This window comes from Carcharhinus amblyrhynchos, chromosome 23 (genome assembly GCF_965287045.1).
Source record: "Carcharhinus amblyrhynchos chromosome 23, sCarAmb.v2.hapA, whole genome shotgun sequence".
NCBI classification, from domain to species: Eukaryota; Metazoa; Chordata; class Chondrichthyes; order Carcharhiniformes; family Carcharhinidae; genus Carcharhinus; species Carcharhinus amblyrhynchos.
This window is the reverse complement of record NC_137346.1, coordinates 870,822-897,489: the sequence shown is the minus strand read 5'-3', so window position 1 is coordinate 897,489 and position 26,668 is coordinate 870,822. Positions and strand designations below refer to the sequence as shown.

Sequence of the window (26,668 nt, the reverse complement as noted above, 5' to 3'; positions counted from 1 at the left end):
GAGGCGGCCACAAAGAACATCGAATACAAGGTGGGAAAGTGCAAAGTTATGCACCTTGGTAGAAAAGCAAAGGCACTGACTATTTTCTAAATGCTGAGAGAACTCAGAATTCGGAAGCACAAAAGGACTTGGGGGTCCTAGTTCAGGACTCTCTTAAGGTTAACTTGCAGGTTGAGTTGATAGTTAGGAAAGCAAAGGCATTGTTAGCATTAGTTTCGAGGGGACTAGAATACAAAAACAGAGATGTACTGCTGAGGCTTTATAAGGCTCTGGTCAAACCACACTTGGAATATCGTGACAAATTTTGGGCCACATTTCAAAGAAAGAATGTGCTGGGCTTGGAGAAGGTCCAAAGAAGGTTCATGAGAATGATCCCAGGGACAAAAGGTTTGACGTACAAGGAGTGTTTGAGCTCATTTCTGTACTCGATGGAGTTTAGAAGGACAAGGGGGGGGGGATGAAACTTACAGAATACCGAAAAGCCTTGACAGAGTAGACATGGAGAAGACGCTTCCATTAGCAGGAAGGATCCAAGGGCACAGCCTCAGAGTAAAGGGACAACCCTTTAGAACCAAGATAAGGAGGAATTTCTTCAGCCAGAAGAGTGATGAATCTGTGGAATTCATTGCTACAGAAGGCAGTAGAGACCAGGAATTGAGTGTATTTAACATAGAGATAGATAGGTTATTGACTGGTGAGGAGTTTAAAGGTTACAGAGAAAAAAAAACGGGAGAACGGGGTTGAGAAACTGCTTGTAAGCCTTATGATCTTATGGACCCTTCAACTGAAGGGAACAGCTACTCCCTCTCTACGGTATTATATTCCTCAATCTGACGCACCTCTATTAGGTTGCCCCTCAGTCTTCTCCTTTCCAACAAAAATAACCCAAGTCTCTCCAACCTCTCTTCATAACTTAATGTCCCATTGCAGGCAGCATCCTGGTGAGTCTCCTCTACACCTCTTCCAGTGCAATTGTGGTTATGGGGATGGGGTGGGATGCTCCTTCAGAGAGCTGTTGCAGACACGATGGGCCTGATGACCACATTCTACTCTGTAGTGATTCGATGCTGTTTATAGAATCACTACAGAGCAGAAAGGGCCCATTCAGCCCATCGAGTCAGCACCGACCACAAATCCTCCCCAGGCCCCACCCCCACCCCATAATCCCAATTTACCCTTGCTTGTCCCCCAACTCTAAGAGGTGATCTGGCATGATCTATACATCTTTGGAGTGTGGGAGGAAACTGGAGCATCTGGAGGAAATCCATGCAGACAAGGGGAGAATGTGCAAGCTCCACAGTCACTCAAGACTGGAATTGAGCCTGGGTCCCTGACACTGAGAGGCTAACCCAGTGTGCTACTATACCCCCCTCAGAAACTATCCTGCAAACATTCTATGAGCTCTTCATCCACACTACCTTGGCCCACCTGATTTTTCCAATCTATATGTAGATTAAAATTCCCGATTATTATCACCGCATCTTTCTGACAAGTTTCTATTTTTCTTTCATACTCTGTCCTATGTATTTCCAAGTAGAGGGCTGATACACCATCCCCACAAATGACTTCTTGCCATTATCATTTCTTATCACAACCCAAACTGCTTGAACATCCTGGTTTCCCGAACTCAGGGCATCCCTCTCTAAGGTGCTAATATCATCATTGACTGACTCAGTCACTGACCGAGTATCTTTCTGTCCTTCTTAAAAATGACAGACCGTTCAACATTTAGGTCTCAGTCCACATCATCCCGTGCACACATCTCTGCAGCAGCTATCAGACCATACTTAGAATTTCTATTTGCACCATCAGTTCACCTGTTTTGCTTCGGATGCTACGTGCCCTTAGATGTAAAGCCTTGTTTTGTTCTTTCATTATTTCTGTAGCATCTAATCCTTCTTGTTGATTTACTCTGCAATTTGTACACTGTCCTATTTTTCATAATCGTTTATCATTTCCATATTAATACTTTTCTCTTTTGCTTTGTCTGTACTTTTTGGTTTACCACATCTTCCCAAATTTTATCCCTTGCCCCCATGATTCAGTTTAAAACTCTCTCTACTTCCATAGTTACATAACTCGCAAGATCTCATTGAGACGTATAAGATGATGAATGGGATGGATAGGATAGAGGTGGAAAGACTCTTCCCGCTCAAAAAAGACAGTAGGACTAGGGGGCACAGCCTCAAGATAAAGGGGGGGCGGTTCAGAACGGAGTTGAGGAGGAACTTCTTCACTCAAAGGGTGGTGAATCTCTGGAATTCTCTGCCCGTTGAAGTGGTGGAGGCTGCCTCGCTAAATATTTTTAAGAAGCGGGTTGATGGGTTTTTGATAAGAGAGGGGATTAAGGGTTATGGGGAGAGGGCGGGAAAGTGGAACTGAGCCACGACAGATCAGCCATGATCTTATTGAATGGCGGGGCAGGCTCGAAGGGCCAGATGGCCTACTCCTGCTCCTATTTCTTATGTTCTTATGTTCTTATGTTCTTAACATCAGCCTCAGCACGGCAATACTTTCCCCAGTGCTGGTGCCAGTGCCTCCAAACTGGAACCCACTTCTCCCATACCAGTCCTCGAATCACACATTCATTTGTTTAATCTCATTTCTCCTGTGCCAATTTGCACACAGCATGGGTAATTATCCAGCAATTATCATATTTGAAATGCTGCTTCTTAATTTGTTGCCTAGTTCCTCACACTAACAATGCAGAACCTTCTTCCCCATCCTGCCTACATGGTAACTACATGGATGATTCTCTCATCTCACTCCTCCCTCCCACTGCAAATTCCTCTCCAGCCCAGAGCAGACTGAACCCTGGCACTGGGCAGGCAACACAACTATCTGGACTTTGGCTCTGTGGTGCAGAGAACAGTGTCAATCCCCCTTACAATACTGTCTCCTACCACTAGATTCTTATGTGCTCCCCGACTTGAGTGGCTTCCTGTGCCACAGTGCCATGGTCAGTCAGCTCATCCACCCTGCAGCTCCCACTCTCATTCAAACAAGCTGAGAACATCTCAAACCTGTTGGACAATTGCAGAGGTTGATACTCCTACAGTCTGGGTCTCCTTACCTGTCTCATTTGTGGTCATACCCACCTGCTCCAGACCTAAGACCAAAACCCTATCCTAAAGGGTGTGACTGCTTCCTGGTACAAAACATTCAGGTAACATTATCCCTCCCTCCCTGATGTGTCACATAGTCAGTAGCTCAATGATTCTGAATCTAAGTTACTCAAGATAGTGAAGATGAACAGTTTATTCAAACTAGATAAAGGTATATAATGGAGTTTGCCTGAGATTGATGTTAGAACTGCTGTTGTTCTTGATATATATTGATGTAGACTTTGGAATACAAGGCATACTTCCAAATTTGCAGCTGACATAGAACTTTGAAGTATTGTGAACTGTGAGGAGGATAGCATTAAACTAAAAGGACATAGACCGGTGGACTGAGCAAACATGTAACAGATGTAGTTTAATACAGAATAGTGCTAAGTTATTCATTTTGGTAGCAGGAATGAGGAAAGGCAACATAAAAAAGAGAGTGTAATTCTAAAGGGGCAGAGGAACCTGGGCATAAATGTGCAGATATCATTGAAAGAAAGAAGGCAGGTTGAGAAAATGCTGAATAACGCATAAAGGATCCTGTGCGTTATAAATAAAAACACTAAAGCGAGGAAGTTACAATTGGCCTGTACAAAACATTGAAACTGATGCGAGGTAACATGTATCAAAGATACAGTCAAACAGCTGAAAATATTCTGTATCTGGCTCAGTTGCCACTGGAGTACTGCATCCGATTAGAAACATTACATCATGTCTACCAACTCAAAAAGAAACAGTTTTAAAAATTGCTGTCCATTCAAATCCCACCTTCCAGTAACCAGTCCATCACCTTGCAGGTTACAGCACTTTACGTGCAGATCCAGGTACCTTTTAAATGAGTTTAGGGTTCCTGCCTCCACAACTAAACCAAGGAGTGAGTTTGAGGCACCATATTGTGAAACATTGAAGATGATGCAGAAAAGATTCACGAGAATGGTTCCAGGCATGAAAACCTTCAGTTATGTGGATCAGTTAGTGAAACTGAGACTGTCCCTCTTGGACATAGTTTCAGCGTTTTATACAGGACTATCATAACTTCCTTGCTTTAGTGTTCTTATTTATAACGCACACGGTCCTTTATGCTTTATTCATGATCAAGGTGCCACATCTTACATGCAAGGGGCAACAGTGAGTGAGATTGAAGCTCCAAAAATGCAATGCTTTCGGAACTGTGCTTCAGAAACAACACTGTCTCATCAGTATAGATGATATTGAGATTGTGCAACAAATGTGCATTAAACTACTAGGAATCTACATTCAGAGTGATCACAAATGGGATTGCCAAGTGCATGCAATGTTGAAGAGAGCAAATAGACTTCTCAAGCATGTCAATACATCATGACTTATCTACTCGATTTAATAGTTATTTAAGACTCATTGTTAAATATGCAATTCCTGCTTGGAATGCCTGACTTGCCAAAAAGCCTATGAATGATTTCAAAAACATTCAGTAACAAGTGCTGAAACCGATTCTAGGTAAAGTGTATCAAAGCTACCCCGACACAAGCAAACTGAATATGTGTTCCCTTGCTAGAAAACTCTTGAATTCCACATCTCTTGCCACACCACAGAAAAGTAAATGTGTGACGGAATTAAGGGAGAAAGTACACCATTCCATAAAGACACAGAACAAAAAGATTATGAGACATTCCAATCCCAGCTTTATATAACTCATAAATCGCATGTAAATGACTTAGAACTCAATGAATTCAAGTTGGCATTCTATGAACCATGGAGTTTAGTATAAAATGTTTTGTTTCTACTCCATAAACTAATTTTGCAATCTCTATGCTAATATAACTGTAATTGTACAACTTGTTATTTTATACTTTATTCATGTTGATGATTGTTTTTAATCATGTCATAAATACGACTGCTTGTTTTATTTGTACTGTCATCACAATTCAGTATCTATCACCATGATGATTTCTCAATAAACCTACCTATCCATTTACCTATCTACCTGTTTTCCTTAAGAAAACATTGAGAGGGTATTAGGTGGAAGTCATTCAAAATCTTGAGGGGTTTGAACAAAGTAGATAGGGGAAAATTACTCCCTTTGGTGGATTCTGATTTAATCTGTCTGGGAAAGAAAGCAATGACGACAAGCTCTGATCAAGGGTCATCCAGACACAAAACGTTGGCTTTATTCTCACTCCACAGATGCTGTCAGACCTGCTGAGATTTCCCAGCATTTTTGAATTGTGCTTCAAATTCTAGCACTCACGGTACTTTGCTTTTATTTGACTTTAATAACAAAACTGACTGGTTAGGAGTTGGAATGCATTGCCTAAGAATGCGGTGGAGGCAGACACAATCAAAGTTTTCAAAAGGGAATTGGACTTCATAATTATCCAAAGAGAAAAGAATTGCAAGAAAACAGGGAAATGGCAAATAAGGAGTTAGAAAGGAGTAGAACATAGAAAAACTACAGCACAAACAGGCCCTTGGGCCCACAAGTTGCGCCGATCATATCCCTCCCTGCTAGGCCTACCTCATAGAACATTACAGCGCAGTACAGGCCCTTCGGCCCTTGATGTTGCGCCGACAGGTGGAACCAATCTAATGACCCTCTAACCTAAACTATTCCAGTATTATCCATATGCCTATCCACTGACCATTTGAATGCCCTTAAAGTTGGTGAATCCACAACTGCTACAGGCAGGGCATTCCACGCCCTTACTACCCTCTGACAAAGAACCTACCTCTGACATCCGTCCTATATTTATCACCCCTCAATTTAAAACTATGTCCCCTCCTGTTAGCCATCACCATACGAGGAAAAAGGCTCTCACTGTCCACCCTATCTAATCCTCTGATCATCTTGTATGTCTCAATTAGGACACCTCTTAACCTTCTTCTCTCTAACAAAAACCTCAAATCCCTCAGCCTTTCCTCATAAGACCTTCCCACCATACCAGGCAACATCCTGGTAAACCTCCTCTGCACCCTTTCCAATGCTTCCACACGTTTCTTATAATGCAGCGACCAGAACTGTGCGCAATACTCCAAGTGCAGCTGCACCAGAGTTTTGTACAGTTGCAACATGATCTCACAGCTCCGAAATTCAATCCCTCTACTAATAAAAGCTAACACACCGTATGCCTTCTTAACAACCTTATCAACCTGGGTGCCAACTTTCAGGGATCTATGCACATGTACACCAAGATCTCTCTGCTCATCCAAACTACCAAGAGTCCTTCCATTAGCCCTATATTCTGTAATCCTGTTACTCTTTCCAAAGTGAATCAGCTCACACTTTTCCGCATTAAACTCCATTTGCCACCTCTCAGCCCAGCTCTGCAGCTTATCTATGTCCCTCTGCAAACTGTAACATCTATCCTCACTGTCTACAACTCCTCCGACTTTAGTGTCATCCGCAAATTTACTAACCCATCCTTCTACACCCTCATCTAGGTCATTTATAAAAATGACAAACTGCAGTTGCCCCAAAACAGATCCCTGAGGTACACCACTAGTAACTGAACTCCAGGTTGAATATTTCCCATCAACCACCACTCTGTCTTCTATCAGCTAGCCAATTCCTGATCCAAACTGCTAAATCACCCTCAATCCCATGCATCTGTATTTTCTGCAGTTAGGTGAATTACTGTGAAAATCTCCAAGTCGCCACACTCCGGCGTCTGTTCGGGTACACTGAGGGAGAATTTAGCACAGCCAATGCACCTGACCCGTACATCTTTGGACTGTGGGAGGGAATCGGAGCACCCAGAGGAAACCCTCACAGACATGGGAAGAAGGTGCACACTCTATGCAAACCCAGATCCCCTGTGTTGTGAGGCAGCATGGCTAACCACTGAGCACCCAAATGTTTTTTGTTATTGTTATTAGATAAACTACTGGAGTTAAAAGCAGCTAGGTCCCTTGACCCTGATGGCTTGCATCCTAGGATCCTGAAAGAAGTAGCTACAGAGATAGTGAACACACTGGTTATTATTTTCCAAAAATCTTTGGATTCTGGTGAAGTACCAGAGGATTGGGTTACTGCCAATGTGACACTCCAATTCAAGAGCGGAGGGAGGCAAAAAATGGGTAACTATAAGCCAATTAGATTAACATCTATTGTTGGAAAAATGTTGGAATCAATTATTAAGGAAGTGACACCAACACATTTGGAAAATAATAATCTAATCAAGCAGAGTCAGAATGGCTTCACGAAAGACAAATCGTGTCAGACCCGAGTTCGATTCCCAACTTGGGTCACTGTCTGTGCAGAGTCTGCACGTTCTCCCTATGTCTGCACAGGTTTCCTTCGGGTGCTCCAGTTTTCTCCCACAGTCAAAAGACGTGCAGGATCGGTGCTCTGGCCATGATAAATTGCCCCTTTGTGTCCCAGGATGCACAGGTTAGAGGGATTAATGGGATAACTACGTGGGGTTACAGGGATAGAGACTAGGTGGGATTGTTGTTGGTGCAGACTCGATGGGCCGAATTGCATCCTTCCGCACTGTTGGGTTTCTATGATTAGAGTTTTTGAGGAAAGAGTGGAATTACAGAAGGTGTTCAACAAGGTTCCTCACAAAGGTTAAGTCATAAGATAAGAATCCATGGTGTTGGAGGTAGTATATTTGCACAAGTAGAAAATTGGCTAATGGGCAGGAAACAGCGAGTGGGGATAAGGAGTTCTCTTTCAGGTTGGCAAACTATAACCAGTGAGACTCCACAGGGACCAGTGCTGGGACCACAACTGTTTATAACATACATTAATGATTAAGAGGAAGTAAATGTACTGTAGCCAAATTTGCAGACAATACACAAATAGGTGGAAAGGCAAGTAGCAGGAGGGATACAAACTGTTTACAAAGAGATATTGATAAGTTAAATGGACAAAAAGGTGAAATGGAGTGTAATATGGGAAAATGTGAAATTGCTCATTTCGGAAGGGAGAACAAAAGAACAGAGTATTATTTAAATAGATAAAAATTGCAGAAAGCTGCAACACAAAAGGACTTGGGGGTTACTTGTGTACGAAACACAAAGCTAGCAGGTGCAGCAGGTAATCAGGAAGACTAATGGAATGTCAGATCTTATTTCAAGGGGGTTGGAGAATAAGTGTTGGGGAATCATGCTGGAACTGTACAAGGTAGTGGTGAGACCACATCTGAAGAACTGTGAGCAGATTTAATCTCCTCATTTAAGGAAAAATGTTATTTAATTGGAGGCCATTCAGAGAAGGTTCACTAGGTTGATCCTTGGTATGGAGGGATTGTCTTATGAGGAAAGGTTAAAGAGATTGAGATTCTACTCATTAGAATTTAGAAGAATGACAGCTGATCTCATTGAAACATATTAAAGGGCTCAACAGGGTAAATGCTAGAGGATATTTTCCACTCATGGGAGAGTCTACGACTAGAGGGCATTGTCTCAGAATAATGGGGCACCAATTTAAGACTGAGATAAGAAATAATTTCTTCTCTAAGGGTTGAGAGTCTTTGGAACTCCTTGCCACAGATATCTGTGGGGGCAGAGTCCTTGACTCAGCGACTGCGAAGGAACAGCTTCCAAGTCAGGATGGTGAGTGGCTTAGAGGGAACATGCAGGTGGTGGTGTTCCCACATACCTGCTGCCCTTGTCTTTCTAAATGGAAGTGGTTGTGGGTTTGGAAGATGCTGTCTAAGGATCTTTGGTGAATTGCTGCAGTGCATTTTGTAGATAGTACACACTGCTGCTACTGAGCATCAGTGGGTAGAGAGAGTGGATGATGTGGTGCTAATCAAGCAGGCTGCTTTGTCCTGGTGTCAAGCTTCTTGAGTGTTGTGAGAGCTGTACCCATCCAGGCAAGCCAGGAGTATTCCATCACACTCCTGACTTGTGCCTTGTTGATGGTGGACAGGCTTTGGGAAGTCAGGAGGTGAGTTATTCGCCACAGTATTCCTAGCCTCTGATTTGCTCTTGTAGCCACAGTGGAGAGTCCAGTTGAATTATCAGTGGTAACCCCAAGCATGTTAACAGTAGGGGATTCAGTGATGATAATACCATTGAATGTCAAGGGGTGGTGGTTAGTGTCTCTCTTATTGGTGATGTTCATTGCCTGGCATTTGGGTGGCGTAAATGCTACTTGCCACTTGTCAACCGAAGACTTGATATTGTCCAGATCTTGTTTCATTTGAACATGGACTGCTTTAGTATCTGAGTCATGAATGCTGCTGAACAGCTCCACTTCTAACCTTATGATGGAGGGAAGGTCATTGATGAAGCAGCTGAAGATGATTGGGCCTAGGACACTAACCTGAGGAACTCCTGCAGAGATGTTCTGGAGCCTAAATGGCTGACCCTCCACCACCACCTTCCTATGTACCAGGTATGACTCCAATCAGCAGAGAGTTTGCCCCCTGATACCCATTGATTCCAGGGCTTCTTGATGCCACACTCGAATACAGCCTTGATGTCAAGGGCTGTCGCTCTCACTTCTAGAATTCAGCTCTTTTGTCCATGTTTGAACCAAGGCTGTAATGAGATCAGGAGCTGAGTGACCCTGGCGAAATCTAAACTGAGTGTCACTGAGCAGGTTATTGCTGAACAGGCGCTGCTTCATAGCACTGTCTATGACCCCTTCCATCACTTTACTGATGATTGAGAATAGATTGGATGGGTTGGATGTGTCCTGCTTTTGTGTACAGGTTGTAGGTACTTTTTAAAAACTACTACTTGGACGATTTTCCACATTAGGAGTGCTAAATAAATGCATAGTATTGCAAAAATGTGTCACTTTTAACTACGAAATTATCCTAAACCATCAGAACAAATGTACTCTCTCCTTTCCTTCTCTATTTGCAGTATACTTTGTATGGCAGGCAAGAAAAAATGGTTTTCACTGTATACTTTTACATGTGACAATAAATCAAATCAAAAACTGTCCTTTATTTCCTTCTAAACTACAAAAATCTCCCTCTCTTTTATTCTTCTTCTTGGGCATTACCTGAGGCACATGAACAACGTGCCCCACCAAGCAGAGTTGGTTTTGAGTTACTTGCATCTTCTTCTGCACAAGTTGTCTTGAAGGAAGATGCTGCTGTTGGACCACCCTTCCTGCTATCAGATTTGGAGGGCTCTTTGAAAGTATCATTGGTGGTATTACTGCAGTGTTTTAAAGTGTCTGTTGGCGATGGACATGGCATCAAAGCATAGGAGCACAGGGTTCACTGATGCCCAGTAAATCATGAACTTAGCCTCAGGTTTAAGATCCTGGTCATCCCTCTCATTATTAGGATCCTAATCAGTTTTGTCCACTTCCGCCAACTCTATATCACAATCTCACAACAGTAACCACTAATTAGATCCCCATCTCCCCAACCTTGTCTCTATCCACCAGCCATTAAATCGCAATGTACTCTCATCTCCAAATGCTTGCTCCATCTCCCGAACTACCATGCACGAGGGTCTCTTGCCCTTTATGGAGATTTCGCAATAAAAAAAAAGTAAATGAGATGTAGGAATTATTCTAGTTAAAACCAGAGGGATATCTGGATGTAAACAATAAGCGAATGTAATATTATGGAACAGAATTCATTATAACAGAGGGAAAGGCTGCTGATCATTAAAAGTGGAATTATTATACAGATCTTTCACAACTGCTAACAGCAGCTTCCTCTTTCTTACGGCCAGCACAGAGTTAGTGACTGAGGCCGAACTCCGGCCGCTGGACACTGGGACAGGCTCGGTGACCGAGGCCGCTGCCGTTACTCCGGGGCCTCAGGCCGCGGCCTTGCGTGTTCCCGATAGCCCAGCCCCGCAGCCGGTTCTCCCGCCCCTCACACGGTGCTTCGAGGCGGTTTCCTGAGACCCAGGTTGAGCCTCACGCCGCCGGGCCCCCCGAATGCCGCAGACTCACCGGCCCGATGCTGCTGCCTATGCCCGAGGCTCCGAGCCCCCGGTGTCCGCTCCGAGCGCGGCCGCTCTAACCCCGAGCCGCCATCTTGCGCTGAGCGCGGGTACAGAGCCCGATGGGCCACCACTGCCTCGAACTGTCTGCCGTGCGCCGCCTGGGCCGCCTCCTGCCTGCGACCTCGCCCTGGGTCAATGACCGAATCCCCGGTACCGAGTCCCGGCCCCGGGAACTGAGCGGCCCGTGACGCGGTTCCGCCTGCAGCGAGCAGTGCGCCTGCGCGGAGCCGGCTACTGCCGGCCGTGCGCCTGCGCGGGGTCGCCGCCGCCGCCGCCAGGAGAAGGGAGGGAGAGAGAGCGGTTTCCATGGAGATGCTAGGCCTCTGCTTCCTGGCCGCTTTCTGCTCGTATTGTTTGTGGATCTGGAACATTTACCGCAAGCACGGTGGAGGCCGGCATCCTGCCCTAGCCGGAGGGGAGCGGCCCGGGCCTGGTGCCGCCGCTCTGCTGGTGACCGCGCACCCGGACGATGAGTGCATGTTCTTCGCCCCCGCCTTGCTGCGCCTGGCGGCCCGCGGCCTCCCGGTGCACCTGCTGTGCCTGTCCACAGGTAGCTTCCACCTTCGGATAAGCTCCCCGGGATTGTCCCATATCCTTCACTGAGGCCTCAGGCTGCGGCGGCCGCAGATCACCCTCACCGTAAGAGCTTGTCTCCATACCTGTCAGAGAGGTTTACAGCATGGAAACAGGCCCTTCTGCCTAATGTATCCTGTAACTTCTTAAGTGGGGAAAATGCTTGCATCTATCAGCAAGGAAGAAATAGACATCGGGATAGAAATTGCCCCATTGGGTTAACGAAAAGCAGACCATTCTTAATTGATTTAGTGGAATTTTTCGAGGACATTACGAGTGCAGGGAGGGAGGGAGGGAGAGAGGCTGGTTGGGGAAGACTGCATTTGGATTTCCAGAAGGCATTCGTGAAGGTGCCGTTCACCTTGGTTGATGTACCAGCATGGATAGAAGATTGGTTAACAGAAAGCAAAGAGTGGAGGTGCTTTTCTGGTTGGTAATCAGTGACTATTGGTGTGCCTCAGGGATCAGTGTTGGGACTGCACTTGTTTACAATTTACATAAATGATTTGGAGTTGGGGATCAAGTGTATAAAGAAAAAAGAAAATTACAGCATGGGAATAGGCCCTTCAGCCATACAAGCCTGCACCAACCATGCTGCCCAACTGAATTTAAACGTCCTACCCTTCCGGGGACCATACCCCTCCATTCCTGTCCTGTTCACGTATTTATTAAGGCATCCCTTGAAAGTCGTTATCGTATCTGCTTCCACTACCTCTCCCAGCAGCGAGTTCCAGGCACCCACCACCCTCTGTGTAAAAAAAAACTTACCTTGTACATATCCTTTAAACCTTTCCCCTCGCACCTTAAACCCATACCCCCTAGTAATTGACTCTTCCACCCTGTGAAAAAACTTCTGACTATCCATGCTGCCAATGGTCAGCATGCCCCTTGTAGTCTTCTGTCAGGTCGCGCCTCAATCTTCATTGTTCCAGTGAGAACAAACCAAGCTTCTGTAACCTCTCCTCATGGCTAATGCCCCCCATACCAGGCAACATCGTGGTATGTAGTATGTCAAAGTTTGCAGTTGACACTTAGATGTGTGGTAGAGCAAAGTGTGCAGAGGACACAAAGTCTGCAAAGGGATGTAGTAGTTTAGAGCAGCAGCACGGTGACACAATGGTTAGCAGTCCTGCCTCACAGCACCAGGGATCCATGTTCAATTTCGACCTTGGGTCACTGTGTGGACTTTTCACTTTCTCCCTGTGTCTGTGTGGGTTGCCTCCCACAATCCAAAGATGCGCCAGTTGGGTTGATTAGCCGTGCTAAATTGACTCTAGTGTCAGGCTGATTAGCAGGGTAAATGTATGGGGTTAAGAGAATAGGATCTGAGTGGGATTGCGGTCAGTACAGATTCAATGGGCCAAATGGCCTCCTTCTATAATGTAGGGATACTATTATTCTAAGTGAATAGGCAAGGGTCTGGCAGATGGAGTACAATGTTTGTCAATGTGAGATCACCCATTTTGGTAGGAATAACAGCAAAATGCACTATTGTTTAAATGGTAAAAAATTGCAGCATGCAATGTACAGAGGGACCTGAGTGTCCTTGTGCAGGAATCTCGAAGAGTTGGTTTGCAGGTGCAGCAAATAATTAAGAAGCAAATGGAATTTTATCCTTCATTGCTAGAGGGATGGAATTTAACAGGAGGTTACATTGCAATTATATAAGGTGCTAGTGAGGCCTCAGCTGTGAGTACTGTGTACACATTTGGTCTCCTTACTTGAGAAAGGATATACTGGCAGTGGAGGGGGTGCAGAGGAGATTCACTCGGTTGATTCCGGAGTTGAGAGGGTTGGCTTATGAAGACAGACTGAGTAGACTGGGAATTTAAAAGAATGAGGGGGTATCTGAAAGAAACACAAATTATGAAGGGAATTTATAAGATCGATGCAAGGAGATTGTTTCTGCTGGTGGGTGAAACTAGAACTAGGGGGCATAGCCTCAAAATAAGGGAGAGCAACCAAAGGATTGTGAATCTGTGGAATTCCCTGTCCAGTGAAACAGTTGAGGCTACCTCGTTGACTGTTTTTAAGGCAATGATAGATTTTTGAACAGTAAAGGAATTAAGGGTTATGGTGAGCAGGTGGGCAAGAGGAGCTGAGTCCACAAAAAGATCAGCCATGATCTCATTGAATGGCAGAGCAGGCTTCAGGGACCAGATGCCCTAGTCCTCCTCCTAGTTCTTATTAATTGGGAGTGTTTGATGCAGACAGACTAATAAGACTCCTGGTCTTATTAGTGTCGCAAGTAAGTTTACATTGACAGTGCAATGAAGTTACTGTGAAAGTTCCTTAGTCACCACACTCTAGCACCTGTTTGGGTACTCTGAGGGAGAATTTAGCATGGCCAATGCATCGAACCAGCACGTTTTTCAGATTGTGGGGAGGAAACCGGAGCACTCGGTGGAAAGCCATGCTGTCACAGGGAGAACATGCAGACTCCACACAGACAGTGTCTCAAGCCAAGAATCGAATCTGGGCTCCTGGCTCTGTGAGGCAGCAATGCTAACCATTTTGCCACTGTGCCATCAATCCTGTGGGTCTAACCCTATGCTGTACCTGTCCTGGGAGTGTTTGATGGGGACAGTGTAGACAGAGCTTTATTCTGTATCTAACTCCGTGCTGTACCTGTCCTGGGAGTGTTTCATGGGGACAGTGTAGAGGGAGTTTTACTCTTGTGTCTAACCCTGTGCTGTACCTGTCGTGGGAGTGTTTGATGAGAACAGTGAACGGTGTAGGGAGCTTTACTCTGCACCTAACCTTTGCAGTATTTGTCCTTGATTGGACATGGCATCAAAGACTGGTTACCACACAGAAGGAAGCCTGCTGTGTTAATGCCTACTCTCTGCAAGGATAACTCAGCAAGACCCATTTCTCTGCTTTTTACCCTAGCCTTGCAAAGTTCTTTTTTGGATAATTACCCAGTACTCTTTTGAAAGCCTGATTGAGTACAGATTCAATCAGGGACTGGGATGGCACAGTGCTTAACACTGCTGCTTCACTGCACCAGGGACCCAGGTTCGATTCCCAGTTTGGGTCACTGTTTGGAGTTTGCACGTTCTCCATGTGTCTGCGTGGGTTTCCTTCAGGTTCTCCTGTTTCTTCTCACAGTCCAAAGATGTGCAGGTTAGGTGAATTGGCCATGCTAAATTCTCCCTCCGTGTACCTGAACAGATGCCAGAGTGTGGCGACTAGGGGAATTTCAAAGTAACTTCATTTCAGTGTGAATGTAAGCCTACTTGTGACTAATAAATAAACTTTAATTTTACTTTTTAGATGTGCAGGTTAGGTGGTTTGGCCATAGTAAATGAGTGAGGTTACAGGATGGAGTAGCCTAGGTAAAATGAACATAAGAACATAAGAAATAGGAGCAGGAGTAGGCCATCTAGCCCTTCGAGCCTGCCCCGCCATTCAACAAGATCATGGCTGATCTGAAATGGCTCAGTTCCACTTTCCCGCTTTCTCCCCATTACCCTTAATCCCCTTGCCTACCAAAAACCTATCTACCCGCGTCTTAAATATATTTAGCGAGGAAGCCTCAACCACTTCAACGGGCAGAGAATTCCAGAGATTCACCACCCTTTGAGTGAAGAAGTTCCTCCTCAACTCCGTTCTAAACTGCCCCCCCCCCCTTTGAGGCTGTGCCCCCTAGTCCTGCTGCCCTTTGAGTGGGAAGAACCTCTCCACCTCTACCCTATCCATCCCTTTCATCATCTTATACGTCTCAATGACATCTCCCCTCATCTTTCTAAACTCTAACGAGTACAAGCCCAGTTTATTCAGCCTCTCCTCGTAGCTCAACCCCCTCAACTCCGGTATCAGCCTAGTGAACCTCCTCTGCACTCCCTCCAAGGCCAAAATATCCTTGCGCAGGTACGGCGACCAAAACTGCACACAGTACTCCAGCTGCGGCCTCACCAGTGCCCTGTACAGTTGCAGCAAGCCCTCCCTACTTTTGTATTCAATCCCCCTCGCTATGAAGGCCAGCATCCCATTTGCCTTCCTGACCACCTGCTGCACCTGTAGGCTGGGTTTTTGTGACTCATGCACAAGGACCCCCAGGTCCCGCTGCACCGTTGCATGCTGCAGCTTTTCGCCCTGTAAGTAGTAGTCCTTCCTACCATTATTCCTACCAAAGTGGATAACCTCCCACTTGCCAACATTGTATTCCATCTGCCAGGTCCTCGCCCACTCGCTCAGCCTATCTAGATCCCTCTGCAGACTTTCCACACCCTCCGCACAATTTGCCGTTCCACCAATCTTTGTGGCATCAGCAAATTTCGACACCTTACGCTCGGTTCCCTCCTCCAGATCATCTATATAAATGGTAAATAGCTGAGGCCCCAGCACCAATCCCTGGGGCACTCCACTAGTCACCAACCGCCAATCCGAATAGCACCCATTGACACCCACTCTTTGCCTCCTATTTGACAGCCAATCCCCTATCCACGCTAACACCCTACCCCCAACTCCATGCCCCCAACCTTCTGTAATAACCTTTTGTGCGGCACCTTATCAAACGCCTTCTGAAAATCAAGAAACACCACATCCACCGGTTCCCCTCTATCCACCACACTAGACACATCCTCAAATGCTCTTTCAGAAAGTTGGTGCAAACATGATGGGCCCAATGGCCTCATTCTGCACTAGTGATTCTATTCTAATCTGTCTGCCCCACATTTTCAGGCAGTACATCCAAGATATTAACCATTCACTTCCATTCTTTTGCAAGTCACCTTAAATCTGTATCCTTTGATTTGAGTCCCTTCTGTTAACAGGAACCATCTTCCCTATTTACTCTGTCTAAATCAATCATAATTCCAAATACCTCAATCAGATCTCTGCTTAATCTTTATTCTATTATTGGCAATTTTCAATTCCTCTGGCACCAAGCCTGCATCTAAGCAGCTTTGGAAAATCATGGCCAGAACCTCTGCAATTTCCACCCTTACTTCCCTCAATATCTTTGGATGCATTTCCTCTGGTCCTGTGACTTGTCAATGAAATTTAAGTATAGTCAGCCTATTTAACGACTCCTCTTTATCAATGTTGAGTCCATTCAATGTCTCATACACCTCTTTTACTATGACTTGAGCAGTATCTCCTTCCTTAGTAAATACAAATATAAAGTATTCATTTAATATTTTCGCTACACTTTTCACTGTCATGTTTAAACCCCCTTTCAACTGCCTATTTACATCATTCTTTTGCAACCTTTGGACTATTCATCTGCCTGTGGAAGACTTTACATTCCCTTATGTTTTAGCTACCTTGGAGTGTTTTTTTGATTCTTTTAGTTTTAGACCCAAAGCCCAAAACTTTAAAATAAGTAACATGTGTTTCAATGGTGCCTTTTACACTGCAAGATCAGGGAATTGTAAAGAACTTCAGAGCCAATACTTCTACTATGTTAGTATTGTAACATAGGAAAGTTACTAGCAATTTGTGTGAACAAGTTCATAAGATAACTATTTTAATAATGTTGTCAATTGCTAAATGTTTGCCAGGATACTGAGAGAAGACACCTATTTTTCTTCATATAATATCATATTAATCTATTAATCCACCTGAGAAGATAGTTGGAGCAATTAAACAACGTCTCTGATAAAAGCTGAGATAAGGTATCAGCTATATGCTCAAGTAGAACATAGAACACTACAGCACAAACAGCCCCTTCGGCCCACAAGTTGCGCCAATCACATCTATACCTACCAAGCCATAGAACTATCTGTAACTTCCAATGCCATTAGATCCCATATACTCATCCAGAAGTCTTTTAAAAGACCCCAGCAAGTTTGCCTCTACCGCCACCGACGGCAGCCGATTCCATTCACTCCCCACCCTCTGAGTGAAAAACTTTCCCCTAACATCTCCTCTGTACTTGCTTCCCAGCACCTTAAACCTGTGTCCTCTCATAGCGACCATTTCAGCCCTGGGAAATAGCCTCTGAGAATCCACCCTATCTATTCCTCTCAACATTTTATAAACCTCTATCAGGTCGCCTCTCAACCTTTGTCTCTCCAGGGAGAAGAGACCTAGCTCCCTCAACCTATCTTCATAAGGCGTGCCTCCTAATCCAGGCAACATTCTTGTAAATCTCCTCTGCACCCTCTCAATAGCTTCCACATCCTTCCTGTAGTGAGGCGACCAGAACTGCACACAGTACTCCAAGTTGGGTCTAACAAGGGTCTTATAAAGTTGCAGCATTACCTCCTGACTCCCAAACTCAATCCCTTGCTTAATGAAGGCCAGTACACCATACGCCTTCTTGACCACATCCTCCACCTGCGAGGCCGATTTAAGAGTCCTATGGACCCGGACCCCAAGATCCTTCTGCTCTTCAACCCAGTTAAGACTCCTACCCTTGATATTGTACTCCTGCATCCCGTTGGTCCTGCCAAAATGGACCACTACACATTTATCCGTGTTGAAGTCCATCTGCCACTTCTCCGCCCAGTCTTGCATCCTATCTATGTCACGGTGCAACTTCTGACATCCCTCCAGACTATCCACAACACCACCAACCTTCGTATCGTCGGCGAACTTACTAACCCATCCCTCCACTTCCTCATCCAGGTCATTTATGAAAATAACAAACAGCAAGGATCCTAGAACAGACCCCTGGGGCACTCCGCTGGTGACCGACCTCCATGCAGAAAAAGACCCGTCCACAACCACTCTCTGCCTTCTGCAGGCAAGCCAGTTCTGGATCCACAAGGCCAAAGCCCCTTGGATACCATGCCCTCTCACCTTCTCAAGAAGTCTTGCATAGGGGAACTTATCAAACGCCTTGCTGAAGTCCATGTCAACCGTGTCCACCGCTCTTCCTTCGTCAATGTGTTCAGTCACATTTTCAAAGAACTCAACTAGGCTCGTAAGGCACGACCTGCCCTTGACAAAGCCGTGCTGACTATTCCTGATCATTCTAAACTTCTCTAAATGCTCATAAATCTTGTCCCCCAGAATCCTCTCCATCAACTTACCAACCACTGAGGTCAGACTCACCATTCGGTAATTTCCCGGGCTATCCCTGTTCCCTTTCTTGAAAATAGGAACCACATCTGCAATCCTCCGGAACGTCTCCCGTCTCCATCAACGATGCAAAGATCATCGCCAGGGGCTCTGCAATCATTTCCCTCACCTCCCACAGTAACCTGGGGTACATCCCATCCGGTCCCGGCGACTTATCTATCTTGATAGCATTTAAAACACATCCTCTTTCTTAATATCCACGTACTCAATCTTTTCAGACTGCCGCAAACCTGTAGTACAACCTCCCAGATCACTTTCCACCGTGAATACCAAGGCAAAGTACTCATTAAGCACTTCTGCCATTTCTTCCGGTTCCACACAGACTTTTCCCTCTTCACCTTTTATAGGTCCTATCCCTTTTTTCATCCTTTTACCCTTCACATATTTGTAGAACGCCTTGGGATTCCCCTTAATTTTACCCGCCAAGGCCTTCTCATGTCCCCTTCTGGCTCTCCTAGTTTCCTTTTTAAGATCCTTCTACAAGCCTTATACTCCTCTAGATCCTTAACATCTCTTAGCTCTCTGAACCTTTTATACACCTTTCTTTTCTTCCTGACTAGGTTCACCACAACCTTCGTGCACCACAGCTCCCGCGACCTACCGAAACCTCCTTGTCTCATCGGATCGTTGTCATGTAGAGCTCCAGTCAAACATTCCTTGAAAATCCGCCACCTTCCTTCAGTACTTTTCCCCAAGAACACCTCCTTCCAGTTTACTCTTCCAATTGTCTGCCTGGTGTCATAATATTTCCCCTTACTCCAGACAAACACCTTCCTAGCCTGCCTGATACTATCTCTTTCCAATGCTATCGTGAAGGAGATAGAATTATGATCTCCATCCCCAAGATGCTCTCCCACCAAGAGATCCATCACCTGTCCTGGTTCATTAGCCAGCACCAGGTCAAGTACAGCCTGTCTTCTCGTAGGCTTATCCAAGTCTCTGAATTTAGGCTTGAACTCAACAACCTTATAACTTGGGCAAGAAAGCCTCCACTAAACCAAGGCTGATGCCTGTGTGTGTTTCAGATTATTATTCATTTTGGAATATTGACCCAAACCCTCTTAGCAACTGAACCAGGTTCACAGATTCATTCATGTCAGGTGAATGTGAATGATGTTCAGTGCAGTCTGGAGTTCCAAATTTGCAGATGACACTAAGCTGCGTGGCAGTGTGTGCTGTGAGGAGAATGCTAAGAGGCTGCAAGATGACTTGGACAGGCTGGCTGAATGGGCAAATATTTGGCAAATGCAATATAATGTGGATAATGTGAGTTATCTACTTTGGCAAAAACGGGAAGCAAGATTATCTGAATTGTGGCAGCTTAGGAAAAACGGGAAATACAACGTGACCTGGGTATCATGGTGGAACAGTCACTGAAGATTGGTGTGCAGGTACATCAGGCAGTGAGGAAATGGCATGCTGGCCTTCATAGCAAGAGTACTTGAGTATAGGAGTAAGGGTGTCTTGTTGCAGTTTACAGGGCCTTGGTGAGGCCACACCTTGAGTATTGTGTGCAGTTTTGGTCTCCTAGTCTGAGGAAGGACATTCTTGCTATTGAGGACTGGAGAACAGCTAATGTGGTCTCTATTTAAGAAAGGTTGCAGAGGCAAGCCAGGGGACTACAAACCAGTGAGTCTCATGTTATGGTTGGAAAACTGCTGGAGAAGATGCTGAAGGAGAAAATCTATTGCCATTTGGAGAGGCAAGTTTGATCAGGGATAGTCAGCACAGATTTGTCGGAGGGACGTCATGTCTAACAAATTTGATTTAGTTTTTGAGCATGTAACCAAGTGTGCGGCTGAAGGTGATGCAGTTGGATTTCAGCAAAGGGAGACTTATTAAGAAGGCAAATGCACATGGGATACAGGGTAATCTGATAAGATGGATTCATAATTGGCTTAGCGGAAGGAGACAGAGGATGGTGACAGTCGACTGATTTAGTGCCTGCAGGCCGGTAACCAGTAGTGTACCACTGGACCCCCGATTGTTCGTCATTTATATAAATGACATAGATGACTACGAGGGGGGTAGGATCAGTAAGTTTGCTGACGACACAAAGGTTGGTGAGTGGTTAACAGTGAGGTTAAATGCCTTGGGTTACAGGAAGATATAGACGAGATGGTCAAATGGGTGGATAAGTGGCAGATGGAATTTAACCCTGAAAGTGTGAAATGATGCACTTTGGAAGGAGTAATTTGACAAGGAAGTATACTATGGAAGGTCTGACACTGGGAAGTTCTGAAGAACAAAAGGACCTTGGTGTTTTTGTCCATAGATCTCTCAAGGCAGAAAGGCAGGTTAATAGGATGGTGAAAAAGGCGTATGGCACACTTGCCTGTTTCAATCATGATATAGATTACAAAAGCAGAGAGGCCATGATGGAGTTGTGTAGAACTTTGGTGAGGCCACAGCTGGAGCACTGAGTGCAGTTCTGGTCACCACATTATCAGAAGGATGTGAATGTACTGGAGGGGGTGCAGAGGAGATTCACCAGGATGCTGCCTGGGATGGAACATTTAAGATTATAATGAGAGGTTGAAGAGGCTTGGGTTGTTTTCTCTGGAACAGAGAAGACTGAGGGGTGACCTGACTGAGGTGTTCAAGATTATGAGAGGTATGGACAGGGAGGATAGGGAGCAACTGTTCCCCTTGTTGAAGGGTCAGTTATGAGGGGACACAAGTTAAAAGTGAGGGATGGGAGGTTCAGGGGGATTGGGGGAAAAACCTTTTTACTCAGAGGGTGGTGACGGTCTGGAATGCACTGCCTAGGAGGGTGGTGGAGGCGGGATACCTCACATCCTTTAAAAAATACTTGGCACACCATAATTTTCAAAGCTATGGGCCTAGTGTTGACAAGTGGGATTAGATAAGACAGGTCAGAGCATTTCATGTGTCACTGCAGACTCAATGGACCGAGGGGCCTCTTCCGCAGTGTGGTATTCTGTGATTCCGATTCTGTGAGGGAGTCTAGTGAAGGTTTACCAGACTGATTCTGGAATGGGGGATTGACGTTTGAAGAGGACTGGATTGACTGGGCTTGCTCTCACTGGAATTTAGAAGAATGAGAGGGGACCTCATAGAAACATGTAAAATCCTGATGGGACTGGACAGGTCAGATGCAGAAGAATGTTCCAGATGTTGGGGAGAACTAGGAGTCACAGTCTAAGAATAAGGGGTAAGCCATTCAGAACTGAGATGAGGAAGAACTTCTTTACTCAGAGAGTTGTGAACCTGTGGAATTCTCTACCACAGAAAGCTGATGGGGCAGTTCATTAGATATGTTCAAGAGAGAGCTAGACATGGCTCTTGTGGCTAAAGGGATTGTTGTAGGTAAAATAATACTTCTGAGACTGTTAGTGAGTCAAAATACAGTGGTTTTTATTTCAAAGCTCTGGTGTTCATTCAAGAGCTTTGGGAGAAGTAGGACTACCAGACTTCTCATAGAACACAAACACATGTGAGCATTTACACATTATAAGTCTTAGCGTCAATCGCAATTCCAAGTTTCTCATTCCGGCCAGAACTCCAGGTCTTCCTTGGTCGTGATACAGCCCCAGATTTAATCACGATTAACATGGGCCTATACTGCGCTGTAATATCCTATGTTCTATGTCCAGCTGGCAGCTGCAGTCATGACACAGGCTTAATCCGGTCATGATTCAAAATCCTTCTGCAGCAGTACCAGCATCCCTGTCTTTGAAGTTACTTGTGCGATCGTGGCTGTCCCAGCAGGACTCTTCCTGTTAAAAGCCGGTATCGTGGTCTGCCATCAGCAGCTGTCAAAAGCCGGTATCATAAGAGAGACTGAGTAGACTGGGTCTGTACTCGTTAGAGTTTAGAAGGCTGAGGGGGGATCTTATAGAGACATATAAGATAATGAAGGGGATAGATAAGGTAGAGGTAGAGAGATTCTTCCTGCTTAGAAAGGATAGCAGGACTAAAGGGCACAGCCTCAAGATAAGGGGGGGAGGTGGGGGGACAGTTTAGATCAGACGAACTTCTTCACTCAAAGGGTGGTGAATCTCTGGAATTCTCTGCCCGTTGAAGTGGTGGAGGCTATCTCGCTGAATATGTTTAAGTCACAGGTAGATAGGTTTCTGATAGACAGGGGAATTAAGGATTATGGGGAGAAAGCGGGAAAGTGGAACTGATCCACTTCAGATCAGCCATGATCTTATTGAATGGCGGGGCAGGCTCGAAGGGCTAGATGGCCTACTCCTGCTCCTATTTCTTATGTTCTTATGTAAACTACCATCTGTGTAACGATGTCCAACTAACACAAATAAGTAAGATTTGCAAAGTCTACAAAATAACAGCCACATTTAACTATCTGTCTTTATAAAAATGAGAGTTAAAGCATGTAATACACAAACAAATAACTTATATTAATGCCAGGAACAGTGTAAGATAAAGGAGATCAGCCATGAGGAAGGGTTATGTTTGTGACATATTCTAGGTACAACATCCATTAACCCTTTCCCTACTTCAGGATCAAGATGTATAGAGAGAAAGCGGGAATAGGATACTGAAAGTGCATGAGTCAGGGCGATTGGGGCCTTGGGAGCGGGCGGGTGGTGTGCGGCAGGGGAGGATTGAGGGATCAGGACTGTCTGGGGTGGTGGGAGGGACACGGGCTGATTCGGGAGGCGGGGGGGGTCAGCAAGGCCATCTATTGGGCGGCACGGTAGTACAGTGGTTAGCACTGCTGCTTCACAGCTCCAGGGTCCTGGGTTCGATTCCTGGCTCGGGTCACTGTCTGTGTGGAGTTTGCATGTTCTCCTTGTGTCTGCGTGGGTTTCCTCCAGGTACTCCAGTTTCCTTCCACAGTCCAAAGATGTGCAGGTTAGGTTGATTGGCCATGCTAAGGAATTGCCCCTTAATGTCCAGGGATGCGTAGGTTAGAGGGATTAGTGGGTATAATATGTGGGGATATGGGGATAGGGCCTGGGTGGGGATATGAGGATAGGGCCTGGGTGGGAATATGTTCGGTGCCGACTCGATGGGCCGAAGGGCCTCTTTCTGCACTGTAGAGTTCTATGATTCTATTGGGAGGTCAGTAATACGGGCCATTGTGCATGCACCAAGCTCCACTCTGACAGATCGGTGCATGTACAGTGGACTGTTCAGTACTGTGCTGTCGGTCTCTTGGATGGGATAGGCTCCACCTTGTGATTTTCAGACACAATCTCTCTGAGGCACTCTGATGCACAGATTGTCAGAACTTCATTCTGAAAATCCTGCTTAAAAAAAATACAAGAAGTTACTCCTGTTTTCATGCGAATTAGGGACTTGAAATTTTTTTAGGAGAATCCCAGCTAAGTGCTTTAATCATTTTGGATCTGATCAAAGTTTAGTTCTGTGCCCTGCTAAACATTGAAAACCATTACAGGACTATCTGGTAAAACACCATTTTACATTATGAACAGTTAAGTTCTGTTCTTAGCTGCTCATGTTTCATATTTTCAGGGAACTTCTATAAACAAGGGGAGATTCGTAAGAAGGAACTTGTACAGAGCTGTGCTGTCCTGGGGCTTCCATTGTCTTGTGTAACCATTCTGGACCACAGGTATATATTTGCTGCAATAGTGCACTGTATAGCTCTAAACTGGACTAATATTCAAACAGGTAAAGATCTTCAAAACACATGACATAGATCCTTGCTATATCTTCCAATGAGTTGCCATGTACAAAGCGTGCAGGAAGGTTTTTTGTCTCAGTATGTAGACAGGCCAACTAGAGGTGAGGCTATATTGGATTTGGTGCTGGGAAATGAGCCAGACCAGGTGCTAGACTTGGAAGTTGGTGTGCATTTTGGTGATAGTGACCACAATTCGGTTACGTTCACCTTAGTGATGGGAAGAGATAGGCATGAACCTCGGGTCAGCAATTTTAGCTGGGGTAAGGGCGATTATGAGGCTATCAGGAGTGAATTAGGAAGCATGGATTGGATTAGGGGATTACAGGGACTGGGAACGTCTGAAATGTGGAGTTTTTTCAAGGAGCAGCTACTGCGAGTCCTTGATAGGTATGTCCCTGTCAGGCATGGTGGATTTGGTAGATCTAGGGAACCGTGGTGCACTAAAAGAGTTGAGTCGATGGTTAAAAAGAAAAAGGAGGCTTATGTTTGGATGAGATTGGAGGGCTCAGATAGTGCACTAGAAAGCTTTAGATTGGCTAGGAGGGAGTTGAAGAGTGAGTTGAGAAGGGCTAAAAGAGGACATGAGAAGACTTTGGCTGATAGGATTAAGGAGAATCCTAAGGCGTTCTATAGGTATGTCAAGAACAGAAGGTTGGTCAGGGCAAGATTAGGGCCAGTTACAGACAGCAGGGGGAAGTTGTGTGTGGAACCGGAGGAGATTGGAGAAGTATTGAACCAATATTTCTCTTCGGTGTTCACGCAGGGGGACATGAATATAGCTGAGGAGGACATTGGGTTGCAGGGGTGTAAAATAGACAGTATTACGGTTGATAAAGGGGATGTGCTGGAAATTCTTGAGGGGCTGAAAATAGATAAGTCCCCTGGTCCGGATGGGATCTACCCTAGGATTCTCTGGGAGGCTAGAGAGGTGATTGCAGAGCCCCTGGCTCAGATCTTCAGGTCGTCATTGGTCTCTGGTGTAGTCCCGGAGGATTGGAGGATAGCGAATGTTGTCCCATTGTTTAAGAAGGGGAACAGAGACTTTGCCGGGAATTATAGACCGGTGAGTCTTACTTCTGTTGTGGGCAAGGTTTTAGAAAAAATTATTAGGGATAGGATTTATAGTTATTTGGAGTGTAATGAATTGATTAGAAATAGTCAGCATGGTTTTGTAGCGGGTAGGTCGTGCCTTACTAACCTTATTGAGTTTTTTGAGAAGGTGACCAAAGAGGTGGATGGGGGCAAGGCAGTTGACGTGGTATACATGGATTTTAGTAAGGCGTTCGATAAGGTTCACCATGGTAGGCTTCTGCAGAAAATGCAGATGTATGGGATTGTGGGTAATCTAGGAAGTTGGATCAGGAATTGGCTATCAGATAGGAGACAGAGGGTGGTGGTGGATGGTAAATATTCATCATGGAGTACAGTTACGAGTGGTGTACCTCAGGGATCTGTTTTGGGGCCACTGTTGTTTGTAATTTTTATTAATGATCTGGATGAGGGTATAGTTGGGTGGATTAGTAAATTTGCTGATGACACCAAAGTTGGAGGTGTGGTAGATTGTGAGGAAGGGTGTCATAGTCTGCAGGGAGACTTAGATAGGTTGCAGAGCTGGGCCGAGAGGTGGCGGATGGAATTTAATGCGGAGAAGTGTGAGGTAATTCACTTTGGTAGGAGCAACAGATGTGTCGAGTATAGGGCTAACGGGAGGACTTTGAATAGTGTGGATGAACAGAGGGATCTAGGTGTGTGTGTACATAGATCCCTGAAAGTTGGGAATCAAGTAGATAAGGTTGTTAAGAAGGCGTACGGTGTCTTGGCGTTTATTGGTAGGGGGATTGAATTTAGGAGTCGCAGTGTAATGTTGCAACTGTACACTACTCTAGTGCGGCCGCACTTGGAGTACTGTGTGCAGTTCTGGTCCCCGCATTACAAGAAGGATGTGGAGGCGTTGGAGAGGGTGCAGAGGAGGTTTACTAGGATGTTGCCTGGTATGGTGGGGAGGTCCTATGAGGAGAGACTGAGGGATTTAGGGTTGTTTTCGTTGGAAAGAAGGCAGCTAAGAGGGGATCTTATTGAAACATATAAGATGATTAGAGGTTTAGATAGGGTGGATAGTGATAGCCTTTTTCCTCGGATGGAGAAAGCTAGCACGAGGGGGCATGGCTTTAAATTAAGGGGGGGTAGCTACAGGACGGATGTCAGGGGTAGGTTCTTTACCCAGCGGGTGGTGAGGGATTGGAATGCCCTGCCTGCTGCAGTTGTAAATGCGTCTAGTTTGGGGGCGTTTAAGAGATCTCTGGATAGGTTTATGGACGAAAAGGGATTGGTATAGGCTAGTGGGTCATTGTTTTTGTAACTGGTCGGCGCAACATCGTGGGCCGAAGGGCCTGTTCTGCGCTGTAATGTTCTA

General features: G+C 45.4%; 2 protein-coding genes across 13 annotated transcripts in view; one reads left to right on the top strand and one right to left on the bottom strand.

Annotated features, from left to right (window-relative positions):
- Nucleotides 1-11,236, bottom strand: part of ncor1 (nuclear receptor corepressor 1) — a 345,530-nt gene extending 334,294 nt beyond the window's left edge. For 8 of the 11 annotated variants that reach the window (XM_080211013.1, XM_080211017.1, XM_080211019.1 and 5 more), the window contains exon 1: nucleotides 10,960-11,236. The gene's annotated coding sequence lies outside the window, so the exon portion shown is untranslated. The remainder of the gene's footprint in view (nucleotides 1-10,959) is intronic. The other 3 variants (XM_080211015.1, XM_080211020.1, XM_080211021.1) reach the window with 1 other exon arrangement.
- A 62-nt stretch (nucleotides 11,237-11,298) lies between these two features.
- pigl (phosphatidylinositol glycan anchor biosynthesis, class L) overlaps nucleotides 11,299-26,668 on the top strand; it is a 96,601-nt gene continuing 81,231 nt past the window's right edge. For both annotated transcript variants that reach the window (XM_080210957.1, XM_080210956.1), the window contains exons 1-2: nucleotides 11,299-11,562; nucleotides 24,084-24,183. In XM_080210957.1, the coding sequence (XP_080067083.1) occupies nucleotides 11,319-11,562; nucleotides 24,084-24,183 (344 nt within the window). In that variant the 5' untranslated portion in view covers nucleotides 11,299-11,318. The remainder of the gene's footprint in view (nucleotides 11,563-24,083; nucleotides 24,184-26,668) is intronic.